Source organism: Lissotriton helveticus, chromosome 7 (genome assembly GCF_964261635.1).
Source record: "Lissotriton helveticus chromosome 7, aLisHel1.1, whole genome shotgun sequence".
Classification (NCBI taxonomy): Eukaryota; Metazoa; Chordata; class Amphibia; order Caudata; family Salamandridae; genus Lissotriton; species Lissotriton helveticus.
The window spans coordinates 1,889,446,602-1,889,467,751 of NC_136068.1; the positions used below are offsets into that span (position 1 = coordinate 1,889,446,602).

At 40.6% G+C, this 21,150-nt stretch overlaps 1 protein-coding gene across 1 annotated transcript; it reads left to right on the forward strand.

Moving 5' to 3' along the window:
- The first annotated feature begins 8,567 nt into the window (after positions 1 to 8,567).
- LOC144769864 (general transcription factor II-I repeat domain-containing protein 2-like) lies at positions 8,568 to 10,145 on the forward strand. The gene has a single exon (XM_078654051.1). The coding sequence runs from the start codon at positions 8,568 to 8,570 to the stop codon at positions 10,143 to 10,145; it is 1,578 nt and encodes a 525-aa protein (XP_078510177.1).
- The last annotated feature ends 11,005 nt before the right edge of the window (positions 10,146 to 21,150 follow it).

Consider the following 21,150-nt stretch of genomic DNA (forward strand, 5'->3'; position numbering starts at 1 on the left):
GAAAAGAACGTAAAGCATCCTTATCCTGAGGTTTGCTGGCATTTTCGAGGTTACTGATGATGTCTTTTTTTGGAAAAATCCCTTCCTGAGTGATTTTATGACCTAAATAGTCAATTTCTTTAACAAGAAATTTACATTTCTCCTTACTTACTGTCATACCTTTGCTGCTAAGGATCTTTAAGACATTTTCCAAAGTGACATTGTGTTCATCAATAGTCTTGGCAAAAATTAAAATGTCGTCTTGAAAAGACTGGACACCTTTAACACCACAAAACAAATTTTCAATTAATTTCTGGAAAACGCTGGCAGCAGAAGCTAGGCCAAAAGGCATCCTCAAGAATCTAAATAATCCAAACGGAGTTATGAACGCCGTCAAATCTTTAGAATTCTGATCCAGAGTGACTTGATGGTACGCTGCCTTTAGATCTATGATTGAAAAAAATTTCGCCCCATTGACAGCAGCCAACATTTCCTGTATTCTAGACAAAGGGTAAGTTTCTACAACAATGTTCTTATTGAGAGAACGAAGATCCACACACAGCCTAATTTCTTGATTCTTTTTAAGAGCAATCACGATAGCCGAAACCCATTACGAGCTATCAGTAGGTTCTATGATACCCTGAGAACAGAGACCATCCAAATGTGACTTAAGTTTGTCTCTAACACCTAAGGGTAGCATGCGAACCTTATGTTGTACAGGTAAAGCTCCTTTTTTAAGTTTGATCCTGTGTGAAAAGCCTTTGACTTCACCCACAACATCTTCAAAGACATTCTTGTACCTATTAAGAATAGGAGAAATAGGATATTCAAACGAAACACTGTTAATAGGCATCTCTCTCAATTGAATAGGATGATCTGATCCAGGACATAAATTAAAGCCAAGTTTGCCAAGATCATACCAGCCAACAATATTCTTGCCATCAATAGCGACATAGATTTTAGTAAAAATAACACGTGATTCAAATTTTAACGAGTCTTCAAAAAAACCAAGCATTTTGATCTTAAAATTACCAAACGCTTTAGGATTAATGTCAGATTCGGCAAGTTTGACACCTTTCCATTTTTCAAAAAAAAATACATCTGATAAAATGGTCACAGGCGAACCTGAGTCAGCCATAGCTTCAAAGGCAACATCCCCAACATGAACTATCCCTAAAGGAGCCTTAAAGGGAAGAGAAATACTATTTATTCGACTATCAAATGAATCATCATAAATAGTAATGACTAAATTCTCCAAATCATCATGAATACAAGAAACACTGGTAACAGCAGAGTCAGATCTACCACCCTTCCTTTGAATCCTACAAGAAGAAGCAAGGTGGCCAATCTTACCACATTTGGTAAATTTTTTTCTAAGAGCAGGACAATCTGGAGAATTCGCCAAATGTGCCTTTGAGCCACATCTAAAACAACTCAACATTTTACTATTCTGAAAACTACCTTTACTGCGCATTTGAATAGCACAAACAGAAGTTTCATTAGAACTTTTGTTTTCATTAGCAGCAATGACTCTAGAAGACTCAATAGATCTTTCAATCCCCTTGGCCAAATCAATTACTTCAGCCAAGGTGGGATTGCGACAAGCTAAGAGTCGTTCCTGAACCTTTTTAGCTGCACAATTGAAAACAAATTGATCTCTTAAAGCAGTATCAACATAGGCACCAAATTCGCAATTTGCAGCTAATACCCTCAGAGCCGCTATATAATCCTCAACGGATTCATCTGTAAATTGTTTCCTCTTATGAAAAGAATGTCTTTCAATCATGACATTAGGTTCATCCTCAAATTGTTTTTCCAGTCTAGTAACAGCTTCAACGAAAACATTCCATCCTTCACCTCCATCAGCTGGTGGTGCAATAGGTACAAGGTTTCTCTATGGCAGCAGTGCCTAAATAACTAAAAAGAATGGCTTTTTTCCTTTCAGCAGAGAATTTAGTGCCATCAATAGCAATAATGTAATTTTCAAAAGTGTCAAACCACTTTTTCCATCTCAGCTTTGGTTTCCCTGGTATTTGTAAAAATATAGAAGAAAATCTCTATGGCAGCAGTGCCTAAATAACTAAAAAGAATGGCTTTTTTCCTTTCAGCAGAGAATTTAGTGCCATCAATAGCAATAATGTAATTTTCAAAAGTGTCAAACCACTTTTTCCATCTCAGCTTCGGTTTCCCTGGTATTTGTAAAAATATAGAAGGTTGGTTGCATATATGAGATGAAGCCATAACAAAAATTAATACTAAAACAACCAACAAAAGAATTAATATGTGATGAATACAGCAACCAATATCACTTCATAAAATGAATAAATAAAGTGCACGTCACTGAAGTAATTATAGTGTGCACGTCACTGAAAAAATTGGAGTGTGCACGTCACTGAAGAAATTAGAGTGTGCACATCACTGAATTGAAAATAGAAATGAAGAATGAAACAGCTTACCACACTCTGAGTTTCTGATTGAGAGGAAAATACAATTTAAATAAGAGTGAGCGAATTACTGAATTTGTACAAAATTCACTCAAAATTGACTGCCAACCGCTAATTGGCTTTAGACAGACGTCGGAGTAAAACAGCCGTCAAGACCGCTTAAAAAGCAATGACGCTATTATTTCCAATCAGGTAAATATCGAAGATTTAATTTCCTGACGACGGTGGTTTTGCGTGCAGCGTCGTGCTTCCAATGGGATTCAACACATTGAAATGAGACTTAAGATGGCCGCCACGTTACGTGCTTGAACGCTGCGTTTCACCGATGCGATGCGTTGCAACAGTCCATTATAAATCACGGACGTCATCACATTTGAAACGAAGATGCACATGAGCGGACTAACTGACTCACGGACGCTTCAATGGAAAAGGCAGTCCAGAGTCTCAAAAGAGTTAAAAACGAGTGTACCTTATGAATTCAAAGAGCACATCGTTGGTAGTCACAGGAACAGGCTCACCACGTAGGTTCGTTTCTTTTTAAAACATTTTTTTTTTTTTTTTTAAAATGCTCAGCATCGCAGTGGGTCCAGCAATTCTTTTAAAATATCCTCGTCGCCATTGTAAAGATGCGGAGGAGACTGGTGAAGTTTCATCAAGGATTTATTTTGTTTATAATCCAAGGACCCACTGGAGCAAAGAGCCAAGCGTCTAATTCAGATCAGCTCCAACCGCTTCTCTGAATTAGAACTCCGCTCCTGCACATTCTATATTACACAGCTCTACATGACATAGTTAACATTCTAATAATGACATATCAACACTCCAATATAAAGAACAAAGAAGGATCCACAATCTTGTCACCAATTGTTTCACAAGGTGGCTTGTGAAAGTCTCAATCTTCACATAGCAGTACAAACAGAACCAGGTGCAGAACCAGAGGCTGCAGCTGCGAATACTTAACATTGCAGCATAAATCTGATATATGTCTGTTTCCTGGCAAATTAATTTTAGTGAGAGAAAAAAATTGATACTAATTACAAAGTATAATCCCACATGACTGAGTTTGGAGAGTGCCAGGCTGCATATTATGAGGTCACAGGAGCTGAGATCACTACTTCGTTTGATCCATCCAATGAAATTCACAGACAGGATGAACATGCTCCCCAACAGCCCTGACATGAACGCGATCAAAGTAAAGGTAAAATGGGCAGCATCCTCAGGAGACATCATTTCTTTGTCCTGAAGTAAAAAATTCCACTTGGTGCAATGGATAGAGCGTACTCTTTTAATCAGAGATTGGGTCCAAGGTTCTCTCTCTCATGACCAGACTGCGCTCAGGCACACATGAGACTAGTTAGGTCTCTGATTTGACTGATGCAAATGGATCTACTCTAATTTTCAATGCTGTGATCTGACTGGGTGTATAAACTAGGATGAGCAGGAATACACAGAACAAATGGCCTCAGATGGACCCACATACATCATTGAAAAATGATATTTTGCAAAGAGACCTATCAAACAAAAATTTTGCTAATTTATATAATAAAGTATACAAAACATTATGGATGGAATTCTCAAATTAATCTCAGCCACTGGTAATACATTTCCATTGTTATTTTGCAGACCATGACACCTCAGTTTGGATCCAGCTATATGCAAATCAACTTTGACCCTGCTCCAATTGGAACAGACTCACTCGAAGGGCCTATCCAGAACCTCCTTGAGCCAGAGAAGAAGAACCCAGGACCAGGGTCAACCTAGTTATTGCCTCATCAGCCTGCTACAGCTTAGTACCAGCGACACAGTGTGCATGGAACCCATGTCTGGACATACCTGTCCTACTTACTGTGACACACTGAAGTACACAAACAAGCGATGGATGGGATGTTTGAATTAAAATGGTAATTACTCAGGCTACATTCCAATCCTTCAATATTTCGCACACCATGTCACCTTGGTTTGGACACAGCTGTATGCAAATTAGTATTGACCCTGCTCCAGTCGGTAACAGTCTAATCTGAATTGTCAACCCAGGTACTCCCTGATCTGGTACACAAGCCAACCAGGACTGGTTTTGCAAAAGTTAATAGCTCATCAGCTGGGTACAGCTTGGTTCCAGTGACACACTGTGCACAGGACCCATGTCTTGGCATGCCCGTCCCACTTAGTGTAGCACATTAACGTATACATTAATTGTACGGAAGAATGGCTTGAATGAATCTCAGCTACTAATAATTACTCAGGCTGCACCCCAATCCATCGTTATTTTGCACACCTTGTCACCTCAGTTTGGACCCAGCTATATACAAATTAGTTTTGACAGTGCTCTAATCGGAATAATGCATCCTGAACTGCTAAGCTTCCTTGAACCAGAACACAAGACACCCAGGACCGGTTTTGCACTAGCTATGGGCACATCAGCCTGAACATCTTGGTTCCAGTGACAAAGTGTGCACAGGATTCATGTCTTGGCATGCCAGTCCCACTTAGGGTGCACACTAAAGTATATAAAAAAGTAATGGTTGGAATGCTTGATTAATCTCGATCACTGGTAATTACCAAGGGCTACATCTGAAGCCCTCATTATTTTGCACACCATGTCACCTCAGTATAAGGCTCTTGGAGGTTTTGTCTACAATCGGTGGTTAAAGTTTCAAAACAATACTACAATTGAGGACATTATTCAAAAAATTAACATTAAAATAAATGCTTTCAAAGCTAACAGTCCACTAATTTGTGAAAGGAAAAAGAAATGGCATTTTTCTTCAAAAAAATAATTTTTGGCCAAGTGTTACCAAAAACAATTAGTACTTTTGACAGTTGGTATTTGGTGAGTTTTCAAAAAAAATTTTTTTATAGCAATGATATTCTTAAGATTTTGGGAAAGGAAGATCATCTGAAATAAAAACTTGTTCAGTTGTGCCCACTATCCGGTAGCTCGCGGAGACCCCGGGAGTAGCTCGCCTAGCCCTTTGCTCGGATTGGGCATTATGTGTGGATGGGGCGGGCGAAGAGGATGACGCGATGATACTCCTCTCCTGGAGCTTCCAACGTGACTTCTCTTCTCTCGTGAAAGTCTAGTCTGACGTCATTGTCTACAAAACACGCTGGTATCGCACTGTCGGCATTGTGCGACGGGTGCCAGCACGGAGCAGGAGACGTGATTCCACCGCCAGAAGCAGCCACTGCAGGTAAGCTTGTGTTTTTTCTTGCCTCCCCCCCGCTTGTGCCGTTTTTCGTGTCTTACCTCCCCCCTGCTTCTGCCGTTTTTCGTATCTTGCCTCGTCCCCCCCTGCTCGTGCCGTTTTTCGTGTCTTGCCTCCCCCCTGCTTGTGCCATTTTTCGCCGTTTTTCGTGTCTTGCCTCCCCCCCATATTTCTCCTATTAAGCAGAACAGCACTGCGCCCCCTGCACTGTGAGGTAGTGGCATCTCGCAGTGGGGCACTGGTGTCTTGTGTGGCCGGAGAAGTGGTCTGGCAATGTGTGGATGTGTGGAGGCTGCGCTGGGCCATGGGTGAAGAATACGGGGGTTCAATGGTGAACTGTTGGCTGACTACCCCCAGGGAGCTGGGGAAGAGGTGAAGTGCTCCTGGGGAGCGGACTAAGGGCAGTGGTCTGAGCAGGAGTCGTTCTACTGTGTGTGGTACTGCGGACTGTTACTGGACATATCTCTCCTTAATATCTTACATCACCTACTGGCGCTTGCCACTTGGGGGTCTGGTTAGTTGGTGGCTTCTCTCAACTCACATTTGGGCCGCTGTGAGCCCTGACCTGTTGGTATTTTCGCTCCCACCCTGTCTGGTCTCTGGATTTTTGCCTCTAATGATAGGGTGAGGGAAGGTTCCGCCCCCAACTCTGGCTCATTTGAAAATGGATTAGTACACAGTCCCACCAACGGCCTCTCATGAGCATAGAGAGGACTCTACAGAAAGAGGACCTGACTCATAGAGAGTCGTCTGGAACGAGGCCCTATAATTTCATATCATGCTATATCCCAGCCCCCTTATGGCAACCTTCCTTGCAATCCCTTTTTTATACAGCTCACTGTTATGACTTTTTTTTTAAACCTCTTCCACCCTCTTCTAGTTGTTGCTAGATAATGGATCTAGTGAGGATGTATATCCAGTGATTTGCGCTGCACTGCACAATGTGGTACTACGAAGAAATAAGAAACAAAAAATTAGGCCTCCTTGTTACAAGGTTGATAACTTGCCCATTCGAGGCTGGAGACATGATTAACTTGTTTAATAGCACACTCATCCCCTAGGAGAATTCGTTGTTCATTCATGCAGTTAATCATTCTGTAGAAGTCAAATGCTGTTCTAAATGACCTTCTAAAGTCAGGTCAATAAATCCAAAATAATTATTTTTAATTACCTATTGTTTGAGGGCATTTACAGAAACGCATGATGTGCTTCGCGGTTATAATATGGTCACTCCATATGAGTGTGCATCTGCCACTTCCATTAACGTGAATTGATAAAGCTGTAGTACGCCTGGCTCCACGGATGACATCAGCCGGGGAGAGAGGCTGGGGCCAAAGATGCCTTCAGACTCCATTTTAATTAGGGCCTGTGCTAATGGCAAGAAACAGCTCGAAAAGGGTAAACCATTATTATGATTTAAGGCAGTGGAGACTAAGGTAAGAAAATGTTCCCCTTTACTTGGTCAAAATAATTCACAATATTACAGCTATTTATTTCAAATACAGGAAGTAGATGCAATATATACATAATTGTTTTTGTAGTAGGAGCATCTCAACTATATGGTGCTGCTGAGAGAACAGAGCGGTACTTTGAGTCTTCTTCCGATCAGTTTGTAGAAAAAGAAATCCCATGTTTAAGGACAGCATTTAATTGGGCGAGTCCTTTACACAGACTGGTTGGACATATTTAATTTAATTTGCATTTTGACAGACCTAGAAATGAACCTATTCATCTCTGATTACACTTAAAGTGGCTTATGCCATATTAAGGATTGTAAACCCAGACCTCACGGTACGAGGAGTCGTCCTTTAACACTGTGCACTGTGCAGCTGGATCCCCTGTGTGTGCCTAATAAGCATCCAAACCATTGCAGAAGAGGGAAATGCTGCCCTGAGCCTGACTCATACCTTGGATCCAATCCCGAAGTTTGAATCAATTCTGCGGCAAGTGGCTGGTATGGATGAAGGCTGGACGCATCTGTGATTATGTTCTTGGAGGTTGAAGGTCATCAAGCAAGGTTATAGATTTCCCAGCATGTATGCTGAATGATGTGAGGACAGGCTGCACTAATGTAAACTTTTGACATGTGTTTACTTCCAATACCCCCAAAAATTCACTTATTTTAAAACTGCAATATATTAATTTCTTAGTATTGTGTTCAGACAGCTGATGCCTTCAAACTTGGAACCTGTCGGTGTGGCATAAAACGTAGTAAAATGAGTTCTTGTGTGTTGAATTGCATGCCAGCTTATATTTTTAATATTGCACCAAACGCCTTGCTGTGATAAATGTCATTTTCTGGGTATGTGGAGCAAATAAATGTCAGAGTTCTACACTTAAATGCATCATCACTCAGGACGGGATATGCTTAAAGACGTATCAAAGCTGACTTTATTCTGCCCCCCTTATTGTGCTCGTTTTCTTGCCTTCTGCCCCCTAAATGCACTTGATAGCAAAACCGAGTTGTCTGCGTATAGGAGAACAGGTGGGGTGCGGGGGGGGGCTGCTCGCTTGCCAACCTTAGGAGCATCATCATTTAGCTTTTGCAATAATTCTTCTACCCCCAGGGAAAAACAAAAGGGAGTAAGAACACATGTGGTATTCTTGCCTTTTATGGATTGAATGTGGATTTCATCAACATTTTTACTCTTGCTACAGCCTCAACAACCAATGATGGGTGAAGAGCCAGGTCCCTCCAAAAGGCCGAAGACTTACAACTTCCATCAAGAGTGGGAGAACGAATTTTTATTTACACAAATCAAAGACAACTGTGTGTGTTTAATCTGTGGAGCAAATGTTCAAGTGGGGCAATGTTGAGAGGCATTTTTCAACAAAGCACATGCATTTTGAGAGGGAGTTCCCTAAGGGAAGCAGGTCACAAAAAGTAAATGAACTGAAATCTGCATTGCAGACACAGCAATCTTTTTTTACAAAGCCAATGAAGAAAGCCACTGTGGCAACTGAAGCATCCTTCGTAGTTACTCATCACTTGATCAAGCACAAAGCAACATTTTCAGATGGAGCAATTGTGAAGGAAGCAATGCTTCTAATGGCCCACTCCTTATTCAAAGACTTTAAATATAGCCCTGAAATGATGTCTGGCATTTCAGATGTGCAGTTGGGGTCAAACACTATGGTAAGAAGGGTATCTGCATTATCGGTCAACATGATAGAGCAGTTGGAGCGGGATTTAAAGACATGTAAATATTTTTCTCTGCAATGTGATGAATCTGTTGATGCAAGCGATATTGCACAGTTGACTATGTTTGATAGGATGGTTTTTGAAGATTTTACTTATAAAGAAGAATTTTTAACTCTGTTGCCTCTGAAAACCACAACCAGAGGATCTGACATCCAGAATGAGGTGAAAAATAGTTTTGTGAAACAAAATGTCCCATTGAAAAAGTTAGTGGCGATAACAACTGATGGTGCACCCGCAATGATAGGGCGTCATTCTAGCTTCATTGCCAATTGTAAAGCAGATCCAGATTTCCCTCCGTTATTAAACTACCATTGCATTATACATCAACAGGCAATATGTGCCAAGGTAATGGGGTTTGATCATGTGATGACTCCTGTTGTTAAAATTATTAATTCAATTCGTGCAAAGGCCAAGCAGCACCAAACATTCAAATTGTTCCTTGAAGAACTTTCAGCTGAGTATGGTGACCTTTTACTGCACACTCAGATCCGATGGCTTAGCAGGGGAAGAGTACTGCGAAGATTCCTTTCCCTATTGCCAGAAGTCAAAGCTTTCATGGAGTCTAGAAATGAAGATACCACACAGCTGTCAAACACTGAATGGTTGCTCGATTTTGCTTTTTTGACAGATGTCACAGAGAAATTAAATGTATTGAACTACGAGATGCAAGGCAAAAACAAGACAATAGCCAACATGATTAGTTCTGTGAAAACATTCAAAACAAAACTTAACCTTTTCATCCAGTGTGTACAGAAAAGAAAGATGCAGCACTTCCCCTCTGTGCTCCAAATCCTGTCGGAAAACAAAATTGAGGCTGAGATCCTTGACATACAAAAATACAGTAACCTCCTCGTGAGGCTTAATCAAGAGTTCAGTGATGGGTTTAGTGATTTTGAGCAACTGGAGCCCTGTGTGATGTTCATTTCAAACCCCTTCATGGAAGTGGATGTTAGTGACATTTCAGAGAAAATTAGTGTTCTTCTGAACCTTGACTCTGACACCATGGAAATGGAGATGGTCTCACTTCAAAATGACATTGAATTGAAATCAAGGCAATCTGACATTAATTTCTGGAGTCTTGTGGATGCAGAAAAGTTTAAGAACATCCACACAGCTGCATTGAAACTTTTTTCCCTGTTTGGCTCTACCTATCTTTGTGAATCTGCATTTTCCGATATGAACTTCATAAAATCTAAGTTTTGCACACGTCTGACTGACGAACATTTAAATGACTCCATAAGAGTTGCCCTCTCAAGCTACACCCCAGATTACAAGGCATTACTGGACACCATGCAGTGTCAAGTCTCTCACTGAAATTATTTGTATGCAGTCGTAATCAATACTTGTTCCTGCAAAGCTTTTTTATTATTTGAACAATGCAATGTGTACTGCTGGCCTGTATTACAAACACAATAAAACGTAGCTCGAGAGAAGAATCTTGAGCATGTTTCCAAATGATTATTTGCAGCATAAGAACGAATCAGTTCCACATTGAAGGTAAGATCGCTTTCCATGTATGTTTGTTAATTGAGCCGCATTACAATAACTATTTCAATGACAACTATTACTGGAAGGTCTTAATTTTGGACCTTAATTTTGGATCTATTAATAGAACTGTCTTGAAACGTCACAAATCCAAAGTCAGTCCTTTTGGTGTTCTAGGGAACTCTTAAGTCAGGCCTGTCTTGGGTATTTTGTTCAAACCACAGTATGGGCTCTGACGAAATTAGGCTTAAAGTCAATGAAACTGGGCGTGGGGGGTCTCTCGGAAAAATGCGCGAGTTGATTCGGGTTCAGTAGCTCACGACGATTTTCACTGGCCAGAAGTAGCTCTGACTACACAAAAGGTTGGAGACCCCTGCTCTAGAGTGTCCAGCTCAATTATATAAACCAACATTCTAGTTTCCTTAGTATTATTTTTATGTTCCTTCTCCCAGTGTTTTAGGCACAGGATCAATTGCAAAATAACGTAATGCTCTTGTATTACTTTCATGAGCTCAGCATTCTCAATCTGATGTTTCTCCATACTCAATTTCTCTACCATCTGATATGAATAGTACACTTCCACTACCTATTAGATCAAGTCAATCTTTGTTCCAATTCAGGAAATTGCTGAAGACATGGTTGTTTGACCAATAACCTGTCTGCCCCTATCACTCCCAACAATTGTTCCATCTTCCCCTGCTGAGACTTAAACTGTAATCACAGCGCCAAGACGCCCAAGGGCATTCGTTGCGCTCTATACATTGTAAAAATAAATAAATAAATAAATGAATAGTACAAAGGATAGAAATAGTTGTCTATTTTCCTTTAAACAAGTCCTGATCCCTTTCCTCTCTTCCTCATAAAGCACCTCTATCTATAATTTCTCTTACCTCTCTAGTATTCCCTATATGGGATGCTGTTCTGAGGGCTCTGAGTTAAATACTCTTTTTTTATATTTTGGTTTGTAAAGCATCATCCGCTATCTTTAATTTCACATCCAGAAACGTAATCTCTGCTCAACTCATACATTCAGTTAATTCTGATTACGTTTTGTTACAGAGTTTACACCTTAAAGTATGATCGGAACGTCAATAAACTATAACCAGAGAACAATGTGCTGGGTGTATTCAGACAAGGCACTGGTCAAGGATACCTGGTACTCACACCAACCCAGGTTTGTGTAAATGTGGACAAACAAGGTTCCCATTGAGTAAAACATTATCCCATCATAAAGATTTTTTTTTCTGTAAGACTGTATTTAATTATCGTTAACACCATTCTGCTGTGATATAAAAACTAGAGATATTTGGTGTCCTCAGAGTGTACTCACTGGCCCTTATCCATCCTTATGTCTGATGGATATGTAAAAAGATGTGACATCTCCAGGGAAGATAAAGAATTATTGCTTAGGCATATGTTAATTTCCAAAAAAGGCCTAGAGTTTCCAATATGCTGAGCTGTGATCGCACCACTTTTTTGGGCTTAGCCACAGTCCAAAGTATTAGTTGGTATTAACTTGCATTGCGTTGCATTGCTTGGGAAAGAAAATGTAACACAATCCAGCCCCTTGAACTGTGTTGCATTACACTGCATCCTTGAGGCATTCCAGGGGTAGAGCCTGGGTATTCATATGCATCCAACTATTTGGAACATTCTCAAAGTTACTAAAGTAGTAAAGTTGAGAATGAATAAAAATGCTATGGCTTCCCATTGAGGTGAAAAAATGACCAATGTATTTAGTTCTCTTTGTTTATTTAAATTGTACATTTGTGCTGCAATCAGCAACTCATCACACATTTCTATTTTTCTAGCTGAGTATTTAAGGATGGGACTAGGGAAATGCCATCTGTGCTGAGTTTGAAAAATGACAAAGTCACCTGCCATTTTTGCAGCAACTCATTAAGAATAAGCTAACTTATTGCTAAGTTGGCAGACAAATTGCTAAAATATTTTACCACTCCAAGCACAGTAGTACAGCTGTCGATTGATTAAATATTATCCAAGACAACCTGTCAGGAATAAACGTAGTCCCTGACACATTTCACTCTTATTATAGCTTGTCAGTAAAATAGCTATATCCAGACACAAAGGAGCACCCATTATATATCAAAGCAATACCCTTTCAGGCTTAGATTGCTGCATCAATCATGCAAAAACATAACTCCCTGTAGTTCCCAAGTTTTAAGAGCAGAACAGCGCCTTTACATGGAGCAACATGAAACACCACTAACACTCTAAAATTGCTCCAATCAAATGTCTGTTTTTCTAGCATTTAAGTGTAGGATTAGTATAGACCCTTGGGAATTTCATCAATGATGTATTTTAACATGTCATGAGTGATGTAACATGTAAGGGAATAAGGAGTGCATGGTGTGGGCACTAGTTCCTAATTACTATACTGTTGCATTGCAGTTTTTTATGTTTTTAAGAAATAGTTTTAATATAGCTATAAAGTCACTTCAATTTTTGTTTTTTGCAGTGAATTTCCGAGGGCATATTTAAAGGCAAAGATAGATCTTATTTCCAGACCTAACTATAACTTCACTTTAACCTTTGTTTCATTTCAGTGAAATTCTGATGAGTTTTGTTCATATGCATCAACTCCTTTGCTGAATGTACCTTTTGACCATGGGCAGTAGTGGGTTGTATGGCCTGTAATATACAATATGAGATATTAAAATACTAATTTAAAACACAAACGCTGATGTTGATCAAACTCAATCATTTACTAATCTTGTAATTGTATTTGAAGAGGTATTCCTGCTAAGAATAAAACAATTTAGCCCAAACAGTTGACAATATATGATGGTGCATCCAACCTTGCTTTTGTACTCAGTTCTACTGGCAGATTCTTACTCATTTGTTGAATTATTTAATGTGATATTTTACTGATTTACTAGAATTAAATCTGGGGCCCGATTTAGATTTTGTATGGATGGGTTACTTGAAACACAGCAACATACATTAGCTCTCTTAGGATTCAGGCAAGTGTCAAGGTCCCTATTTGGTATGAAAATAGTTTCTGGCAGGCCACAAAGCAAGTAAGCAAAGGTCAGCATACCTATTCAATATGTCCACAATTGAAAGTAAGATGAAGGTCATAAAGTTTTTGTAACTGAACATGTCCATTGCGCTTAGATTTCCTAATATTTCATAAAGTAAATACATTTATTAGGATAACAGTTTAATAATTTATTTGCCAATTTTAACTGATAATGATCAGCAGTACCTGAACTAGTAAATGGAACTGTGGGAAGATAACTGTAAACATGATCAAAGAGAAGGGCACAAGGGGAACAGAGGCTATGAATAAGAAAAACAATATGCACCAGCTAAGCCCTTTTCACTAATGTCCCCAAGAATGATGTGCATGTGGAAGGGACAGAAATGTGCATGGACTGAGCAGCCTGCTTCATTAACTTATTGTGAAGGGGTGCCCAAGGACATTACTTCAACCATCCAGAACATACTCTGCTGCTCAAATTTAGAGATGACTTTCAGCCCAGCTCTTACTTCAGTACATCGAAAGGAACTGCAGTCACAGCAATTCCCTCCAGGTACATAACGTTTGATGGATGCCTGCTGTTGATTTTGAAAAGAAGGTATTTTAAAAAAAAGTTACCTTTAGACACAAACATTTATGACATGTGACCCTTTGTTTCATCAAACCTTGTCTAAACAGACCAATACATATTTTTGAGCATACACATCAGGCAAATTAGATGGAACTAAGGTTAAAAAATGTTACAATTATTTTATTTAAAAATTATATAAAATTATATAAACAGTATAAACAATTCATGTATTAAAAGTCATTTATCTCACAATGTATTCCTATATTCCACAATAAATCACAATCCCCCAGATGCATCAACAACTCATTTTGCGATTCCTTAATAGCGAAAAATACCGATTCGCTATTAAGGAATAGCAAAATGGAATGCATCAAGAAATCACTAAAAAAATAGCAATTTCTTAGAATTCCTTAATTGAGACTCGCAAATTGCAAGTCTCAATTAAGGAATACCTCCCCATTCATTCCTTTGGGCCTAGAGGCCCATAGGAATGAATGGGAAGACAATCTCAATTTGCGAATCGCAATTAGCGATTCGCAAATTGAGATTGTGATTTCAAGGGTGCAGGGGTGTCCAAAGGACACCCTGTTGCACCCCTGAAATTGATCTGTGCACATATGTTGCACACACACATGCCCTTAGGGCATGTGTGTGCGCAACATGAAACTTTGAAAAATGCACTTTAGTGCATTTTTCAAAGTTTTTGCAAATTACCATGAAGTTGTACTTCATGGTAATTTGCGTGCCCTATTAGCGAATTCGCTATTTTTAAAACTTTCATGCATTGCATTTAAGGAATCTCAATTTGAGAATACTTAAATGCAAATAATCGCAATTTAGCGATTTCTCAATTTGCGATTTTTGCATTTGGGATGATGCATCCCAAATTCAAAAATACCGGTCGCAAAGGGGCAGATTCTGAGAATCTGCCCCTTTGCGAGCGGATTTTTGTTTGATGCACCTAGCTGAATATCTTGTATCACAATTTAACACAGAGAAGAAATACATCAACAATACAGAGAAAACACAAAATCAATGCCTCTGTCATGAAATTGACTTCAGTATCTCCGACTCCACGCACTTGATTCTTGCAGGTGTACTGATTTACAACCCACCAGGCACCCAGCCTACTTACCTCACGGAGCTACTTACTACCCTGGCGGATCTATCCTTGAAACACCCCTACTTCTCCATTGTGGGTGATTTTAATTTACTTGTAGATGACCTCTCCTGTGCGAAAGCTAGGTCCCTGATTGAAACTTCAGCAGGCATCAACCTAGAGCAGGGAGTTCAGGGCCCTACGCACAAGGCGGGTCATACCCTGGACCTCCTATTTTCAATTCTGCCGGCGCTTACCATCTTTCCATCTCTACCTACTATTTGGTCTGACCATTTTTTAATTCCGTTCAATTTGACCTTCTTACCCCCCCCCCCTACAGCTTTAAGTAAAACGGAAACTCTGGGGAGAAAATGGTACAAAGTTACCTGTGACGCGCTCGAAGCCGCAATGGCCAACATTAATTGGCAACTTTCGGACGACCTTAATGCCGATCTGGAGAGATTTAATAAGTATCTCTCTGAAGCCGTAGACATCGTGGCTCCCCTTCAATCTCACACTTCGGCACGCACTAAACCCTCCGCCCCTTGGTTTACCCCGAACATGCGCGAAGAAAAAAGTAAATGTAAGAGACTTGAGCGGCTTTGGCATCTCAACTATGATCCCGCCGCGAAAGTCAACTACAGAACTGCTTTAAAACATTTGAACTCCGGCAAATGGCCATGAAAGAATACCTCGCAACCAAAATAAAGACCGTGGACAATTCGGCCAAAACTCTATTCCAAATTGTGATGGACTTCACCAATCCAGTGGCTCTGGCACGTCCTAATGAACCCAGTCAAGAGCTCTGTGATGGCCTTTCTGATTTTTTTTACAATAACATCTCAGATATTTTCTCCTCTTTCCCCTCTGAGGGGTCTGGGGAGGAGACTACCCCACTTTGCCTTCCCCCTAGTGAACTGATGATCGGCACCTTTAAGCCAATCTTCCTAAACGCGGCTCTTTTGAAAATGCAGAAATGCAAATCAGGTTCTCCACTTGATCCGGTCCCTGCCAAGATGTTCACTTCCCTGGCCCCTGCCATTATTCAACCTCTTCTTTCCATATGGAACTCCTCCCTTCGATCCGGCCACTTCACCTCTGTGTGGAAACAGGCCACAGTAATCCCCATCCTGAAGAAACCTGAGGCTGACCCTTCAGTATTTAGCAACTATCGCCCCATCTCGCTCCTTCCCAAATCTGCTAAAATAGTGGAAAAAGTCGCACAAGAACAACTGGCAGAATTCTTGGAGACTAAAAATCTCCTCCACGATTCTCAGTCCGGCTTTAGATCCGGTTATAGTACGGAGAAAGCCCTTCTGGAAGTCACAGAGACGATCAGGGAGAGCGTGGACAGAGGCGAGGTAGCCATGCTGGTGCTCCTTGATCTGTCCATGGCTTTCGACACCGTCTCCCACTCCATACTGCTAGACCGGCTACACAAGATAGGGATATGAAACACGCCTCTGGCCTGGTTTAAATCCTTCTTGACTGACAGAACTCAACAGGTGTGGTGCCGGCCCTATTTATCCAGAGATAAAAAAAACCTTACTTGTGGTGTCCCTCAGGGATCGGCACTAAGCCCCCTCTTCTTCAACGTCTATCTGTCTCCTTTAGCAGATGTAATAGAGTCTCACGGAGGGTTGTATGATTTTACAACGCATTCCGTTGTAACGCATGCCTTTACCACGCATGCGTTACAACGGAATGCAGTCACCACGCACGTCCTTTCCCACGAAAATACCTTTTACACGATTTTCGTTGTAAAAGTATACATTTAAATGGTATTTTCATGTTAATGTATTTTCACCCTTTAAATGTACTTTTTTAATGTATCTCTCTGCTAGAAAAACACCGGCTCATTCCTCCTTACCTCTCCTCGTTTTTCCGTTGTGACGTTGTACGTCTTTAAGAGGAAGCGGAAGTGCTTTTCCGTTTCCTCTTAAAACGCCGATCTCCTTCACATCTTTCTTCTCAAACAGGTGCGTCTTTTTCTTTTTAAACCCAAGCTTTTATTTTGTTGGCGGGGAGACCCCCCAAGCCCCCCTTTGTATTTTTATTACTTTACCACACATGCCTTTACTACGTTTTTCGTAGTAAAGGTATGCGTGGTAAAGGTTTCTCGTTGAACCATGCATGCGTTGTAATGCATGCGTGGTTTTGGTGTGCGTGGAAACGGCGCGTTGTAGTGGCCATTTCCCCTAACGGAGACACTCGTGAATTTTAAAGCCTGTCTCTCTAATATCGTATCCTGGATGACACTTAAAACTTTGAAGTTAAAACAAAACTGAGGTTTTATTTTTTAACCAGAAATCTCCCCTACCATCGAGGATGTGGTGGCCTCACAAGCTGAATCCCCCCCATCTCCGGTGAAAGTGGCTCGTAATCTAATTGACAATGAGTTGGCATACAAAATCCAAATCCACAAAGTGACCTCTGCCTGTTTTGGCAAGTTGCGTATGTTAAAAAAGATCTCGCCATACCTGCCCAAGGACTGCCTGAAAACGATTCTACACGCCCTCATCACCTCCCACCTAGACTACTCTAATAACCTCTATGTGGGGGCCCCAGCCCATCTCCTACAGCGGTTGCAGATCTCTCAGAACGCTGCAGCTAGACTAATTTATAATGTTCCTTACCGCCACTCTATCTCCCCCCACTTAAAGAACCTGCACTGGCTTCCGATATCCACCCACATTCAGTTTAAGGCCCTGGTCCTTAGCTTCAGGGCCTTGAACGGGCAGGGTCCTGGATATCTAAGAAGTAGACTGAAGCCAGTACACTCATCGCAAGCTCTCAGGTCCAACCACCTCCGCCTCCTGTGACCCCCCCTTACTCCGTTGTAGAAAAGGAAGCACAGCCTTTGCGGTGGTCTCATCTAAACTTTGGAACTCTCTCCTGCTGAGTATTCGACTGATTGAGTTAGAATCTCAGTTCAGATGTAAACTTAAGACATGGATGTTCTCCAGCTACTAACTCCTTGGTTTTTGCCGCTGCCGTTCACAGCGCCGGGACACCCCCGCTGGGGGGAGCCGTGCGCTCTACAAATCTCATAAATAAATAAATAAATATATAAATACATATCCCTTCACATATGAAGGTGCAATCTGGCCACACTCTAATTTATGCGGTCCCACAGCAGCATACCAACAGGATTATGTCATCACATAGAAAAACACAATGACCAACAGTTTTCACAGGGCTGTGTTCATCAGTATTGCATTGTTCTGTTTCTCACTGCTATTCCTTCCTAAAAAGAATGGCAGTGAGAAACTACTAAGAGGCATAGGCTTGTATTCATTAAGGGGCATATTAACAAGAAGGATGTATGACATTACAACGCATGCTTTTACCACGCGTGCCTTTACAACGCGGTATTTACAACGCATGCCTTTACAATGCATTGCGCTTTGGGGTGCTGGATAGTGAATAGTTTAATTTACTATTCCAACTCCAGTCCCCGTGGATAGTAGGGAAGATGTTGGATAGTAAACTAAATCTATTCCCTATCCTAGAGCGCCCCCCCCAGCGCAATGCGTTGTAATGGTTTGCGTTGTAAAAGTTGCGTCGCAAAGGCACTGCATGGTAAAAGTTGCGTTGTAAAGAATGTTTCCCAACAAGAAGCTTGTAAAAATTATTGCCGCTTTAGTGACAGGAAACTACCGCTTAAGTGGCGGTAATGGGCTTAATAATATGCGCTACAGAATTCCAATAGAAGCCCAGGTTAGATGTGCAGGACATCTAACCTGGGCTTCTATTGGAATTCTATAGTGCATATTATCAAGCCCCTTATCGCCGCTTTAGTGGCAGTTTCCTGCCTCTAAAATGGCGAGAATTTTAACGAAGTTCTTGCTAATATGCCCCTTAATTCTCAAGGGTAGTGGAAGCAACGTCACTCACTCTTTGACCTCAATGACATGAAAAAAAGTGAAATCACATTACCTCTGATCCCAATTCCAAGGAAGTGATGCTACAAAACCCAGTGTATTACAAAAAAAGAAAACGTATTGATAAACCACAAGGAGATTTACAAAAAATTGTCAAGAAACAATAGTGGTCATTCCTACTGGTATTCATTCATATGGATCACAAATTGAATATGAACCATGTTACTGGCTTACTGCTTATCATTTTTGAAGTATTATCATTTGTAAGAAAAGATGTTATGTTATGTTAAGTTATCTCATGTTAATTCGATTTGTAGAGAACAACTAATCACCTGTAAAGGTATCCATGTGCTAAGCAGGAGTCTAGGCCTTATGGAATTCTTAGTTGAACTGCATGGTCATTAAATTCTTCTGACATTTGAGAAGGAATGGGGACATCCTGATGTGTTACGGGAGGTCATTCCAGGACTTAGCAATGATGTTAGGAGAAAGACCGCACACCAAAATGGCACTTGTGGAATTTATTGAGCATAGTGGTCTGGAAGGCTGGTAGAAGTGAAGACGGTTGTTGAGGTATGGAGATCTAGTGTTATTTAGGGCTTTGTAGGTGTGGGTGAGTACCTTGAGATGGCATAATTTCTGTATGGGTAGCCAGTGGGGCTCTCTGAGGTGTAGGGTGATGTGAGCACTGCATCGGATGTGCAGGATGATTCTGGGGTGGTGCTCTATGCCGCTGTGAGCCTTTGAACGTAGAGTGAGTTGCTGTAATCCAGTCTACTGAGTATGAACGCTTGGGTGACTGTTCGTCTTGTGTTCTTACAAAGCATAAACATGAGAGAATTGTTCAATACACAATTCTTTTGTGGATTGAGAGAGCTTCAACTGTTTCACCACCCACTAGTAAAGGAAAAATCATAATCAAGAAAACATTACTATAATCATACAATGAGGGGCTTTGGGTCAGCAGTCTCCTTCCATTGGTCTGTTCATTGGTAATTGACGTTTTTCTTCCACCCATTGCTATATACAGAATCAATCAATCACTCACTTCACTTCATTCATTGGCTGCCTTGCACTGTGAGTAGTGGCATTCTGCCTGATCAAATATCCGCATATGATTAAATATGACTTCACTTTTCCAATGTTGTTTTCTTTCCATTCTCTTTCCTTTCTTCATTTTTATTATTCCTTGTGTGTTTAAACCATGTTTTCAGGTTACAATAACTCAAAGCCAATACAGCCTTTTCTTGGCATCAATCTATAGAACTGATCTAAGCACATCTGCCAGTGAGGAAGGACCCATACTGGCCTATGATTTATTTTAATGTGTGGCACTGCTGAACACAGTTTATTTATTAAAGCTTAAGGTCTCTGTGGGAGCTGCACACGATAAACAGTGTCAACAAGTACTGTTTTCCTTCTGAGTGGCTTACATGTTGAATGAAGCTCTTTGAATGTGCTCTGAAACATTCAAATCTCCATTAATAAAAGGGCAAAGTGGGCATCATACATTCAATTTAATTGCTTATGAAAATTCTGTCAATATTCAGATTGTAATCCCATTTTAGATATTGTGGGGCATTTAAGAATAATTGAATAATTGAATAATTGAAGGAACACTACTTTGGGTATTCATAAATGCCTTCAATAATGAACCCCTGAGCCTATGGAAGGAATGCCCCACTACAATCAGATGTCTTTATCAGTAAAAGTAGGAAGTTTTCTGAGCCCCCTACACAAAACAAGCGTGAAAGTACTCAACATCTAAACACTGTTATTAGTGGAAGAGATATGGTAGGTGAGGTGGATCTGCTGCTTTGATTTTTTGTTTCTGTGGAGTGATTTCTCCATCTTTTTGTTGGTCGGACACTTTATTGACAGTAGTCATTAGACTGATGCAAAGTGAGGCACCTGGCTCTGTTCCCAATGTGAGCAGCTGTGATGACCCTTGTTCTCATGTTTCACTTCCGTCTCACACAGGGAAATGAACATTTAATACAGCACCAGAAATTCAAATTGTGATATGTACCTGGGACTCGCCACCAGTCAACATCATGGTTTGCTAGGATCAGATATCCAATCATTCATGTGTGGTGAGCAGCAGAACTGAGTAGAAAATACATGAAGAAACATATTAATTGAGCCAAATGTGTTTTTACATCAATTAAATGATTGGCTCTCTAAATAAGAGAATATAACAGGTTGAAGTTGAGCTCATGCGTGCATCAGAATATTTATTTATTTTGCAAAGTGTCAATCAATTCAGAAAGTGTAAG

What these genes read in the sequence shown, in the direction of transcription:
- LOC144769864 (XM_078654051.1), top strand. Translation starts at nt 8,568, where the DNA reads ATGAAGAAAGCCACTGTGGCAACTGAAGCATCCTTCGTAGTTACTCAT.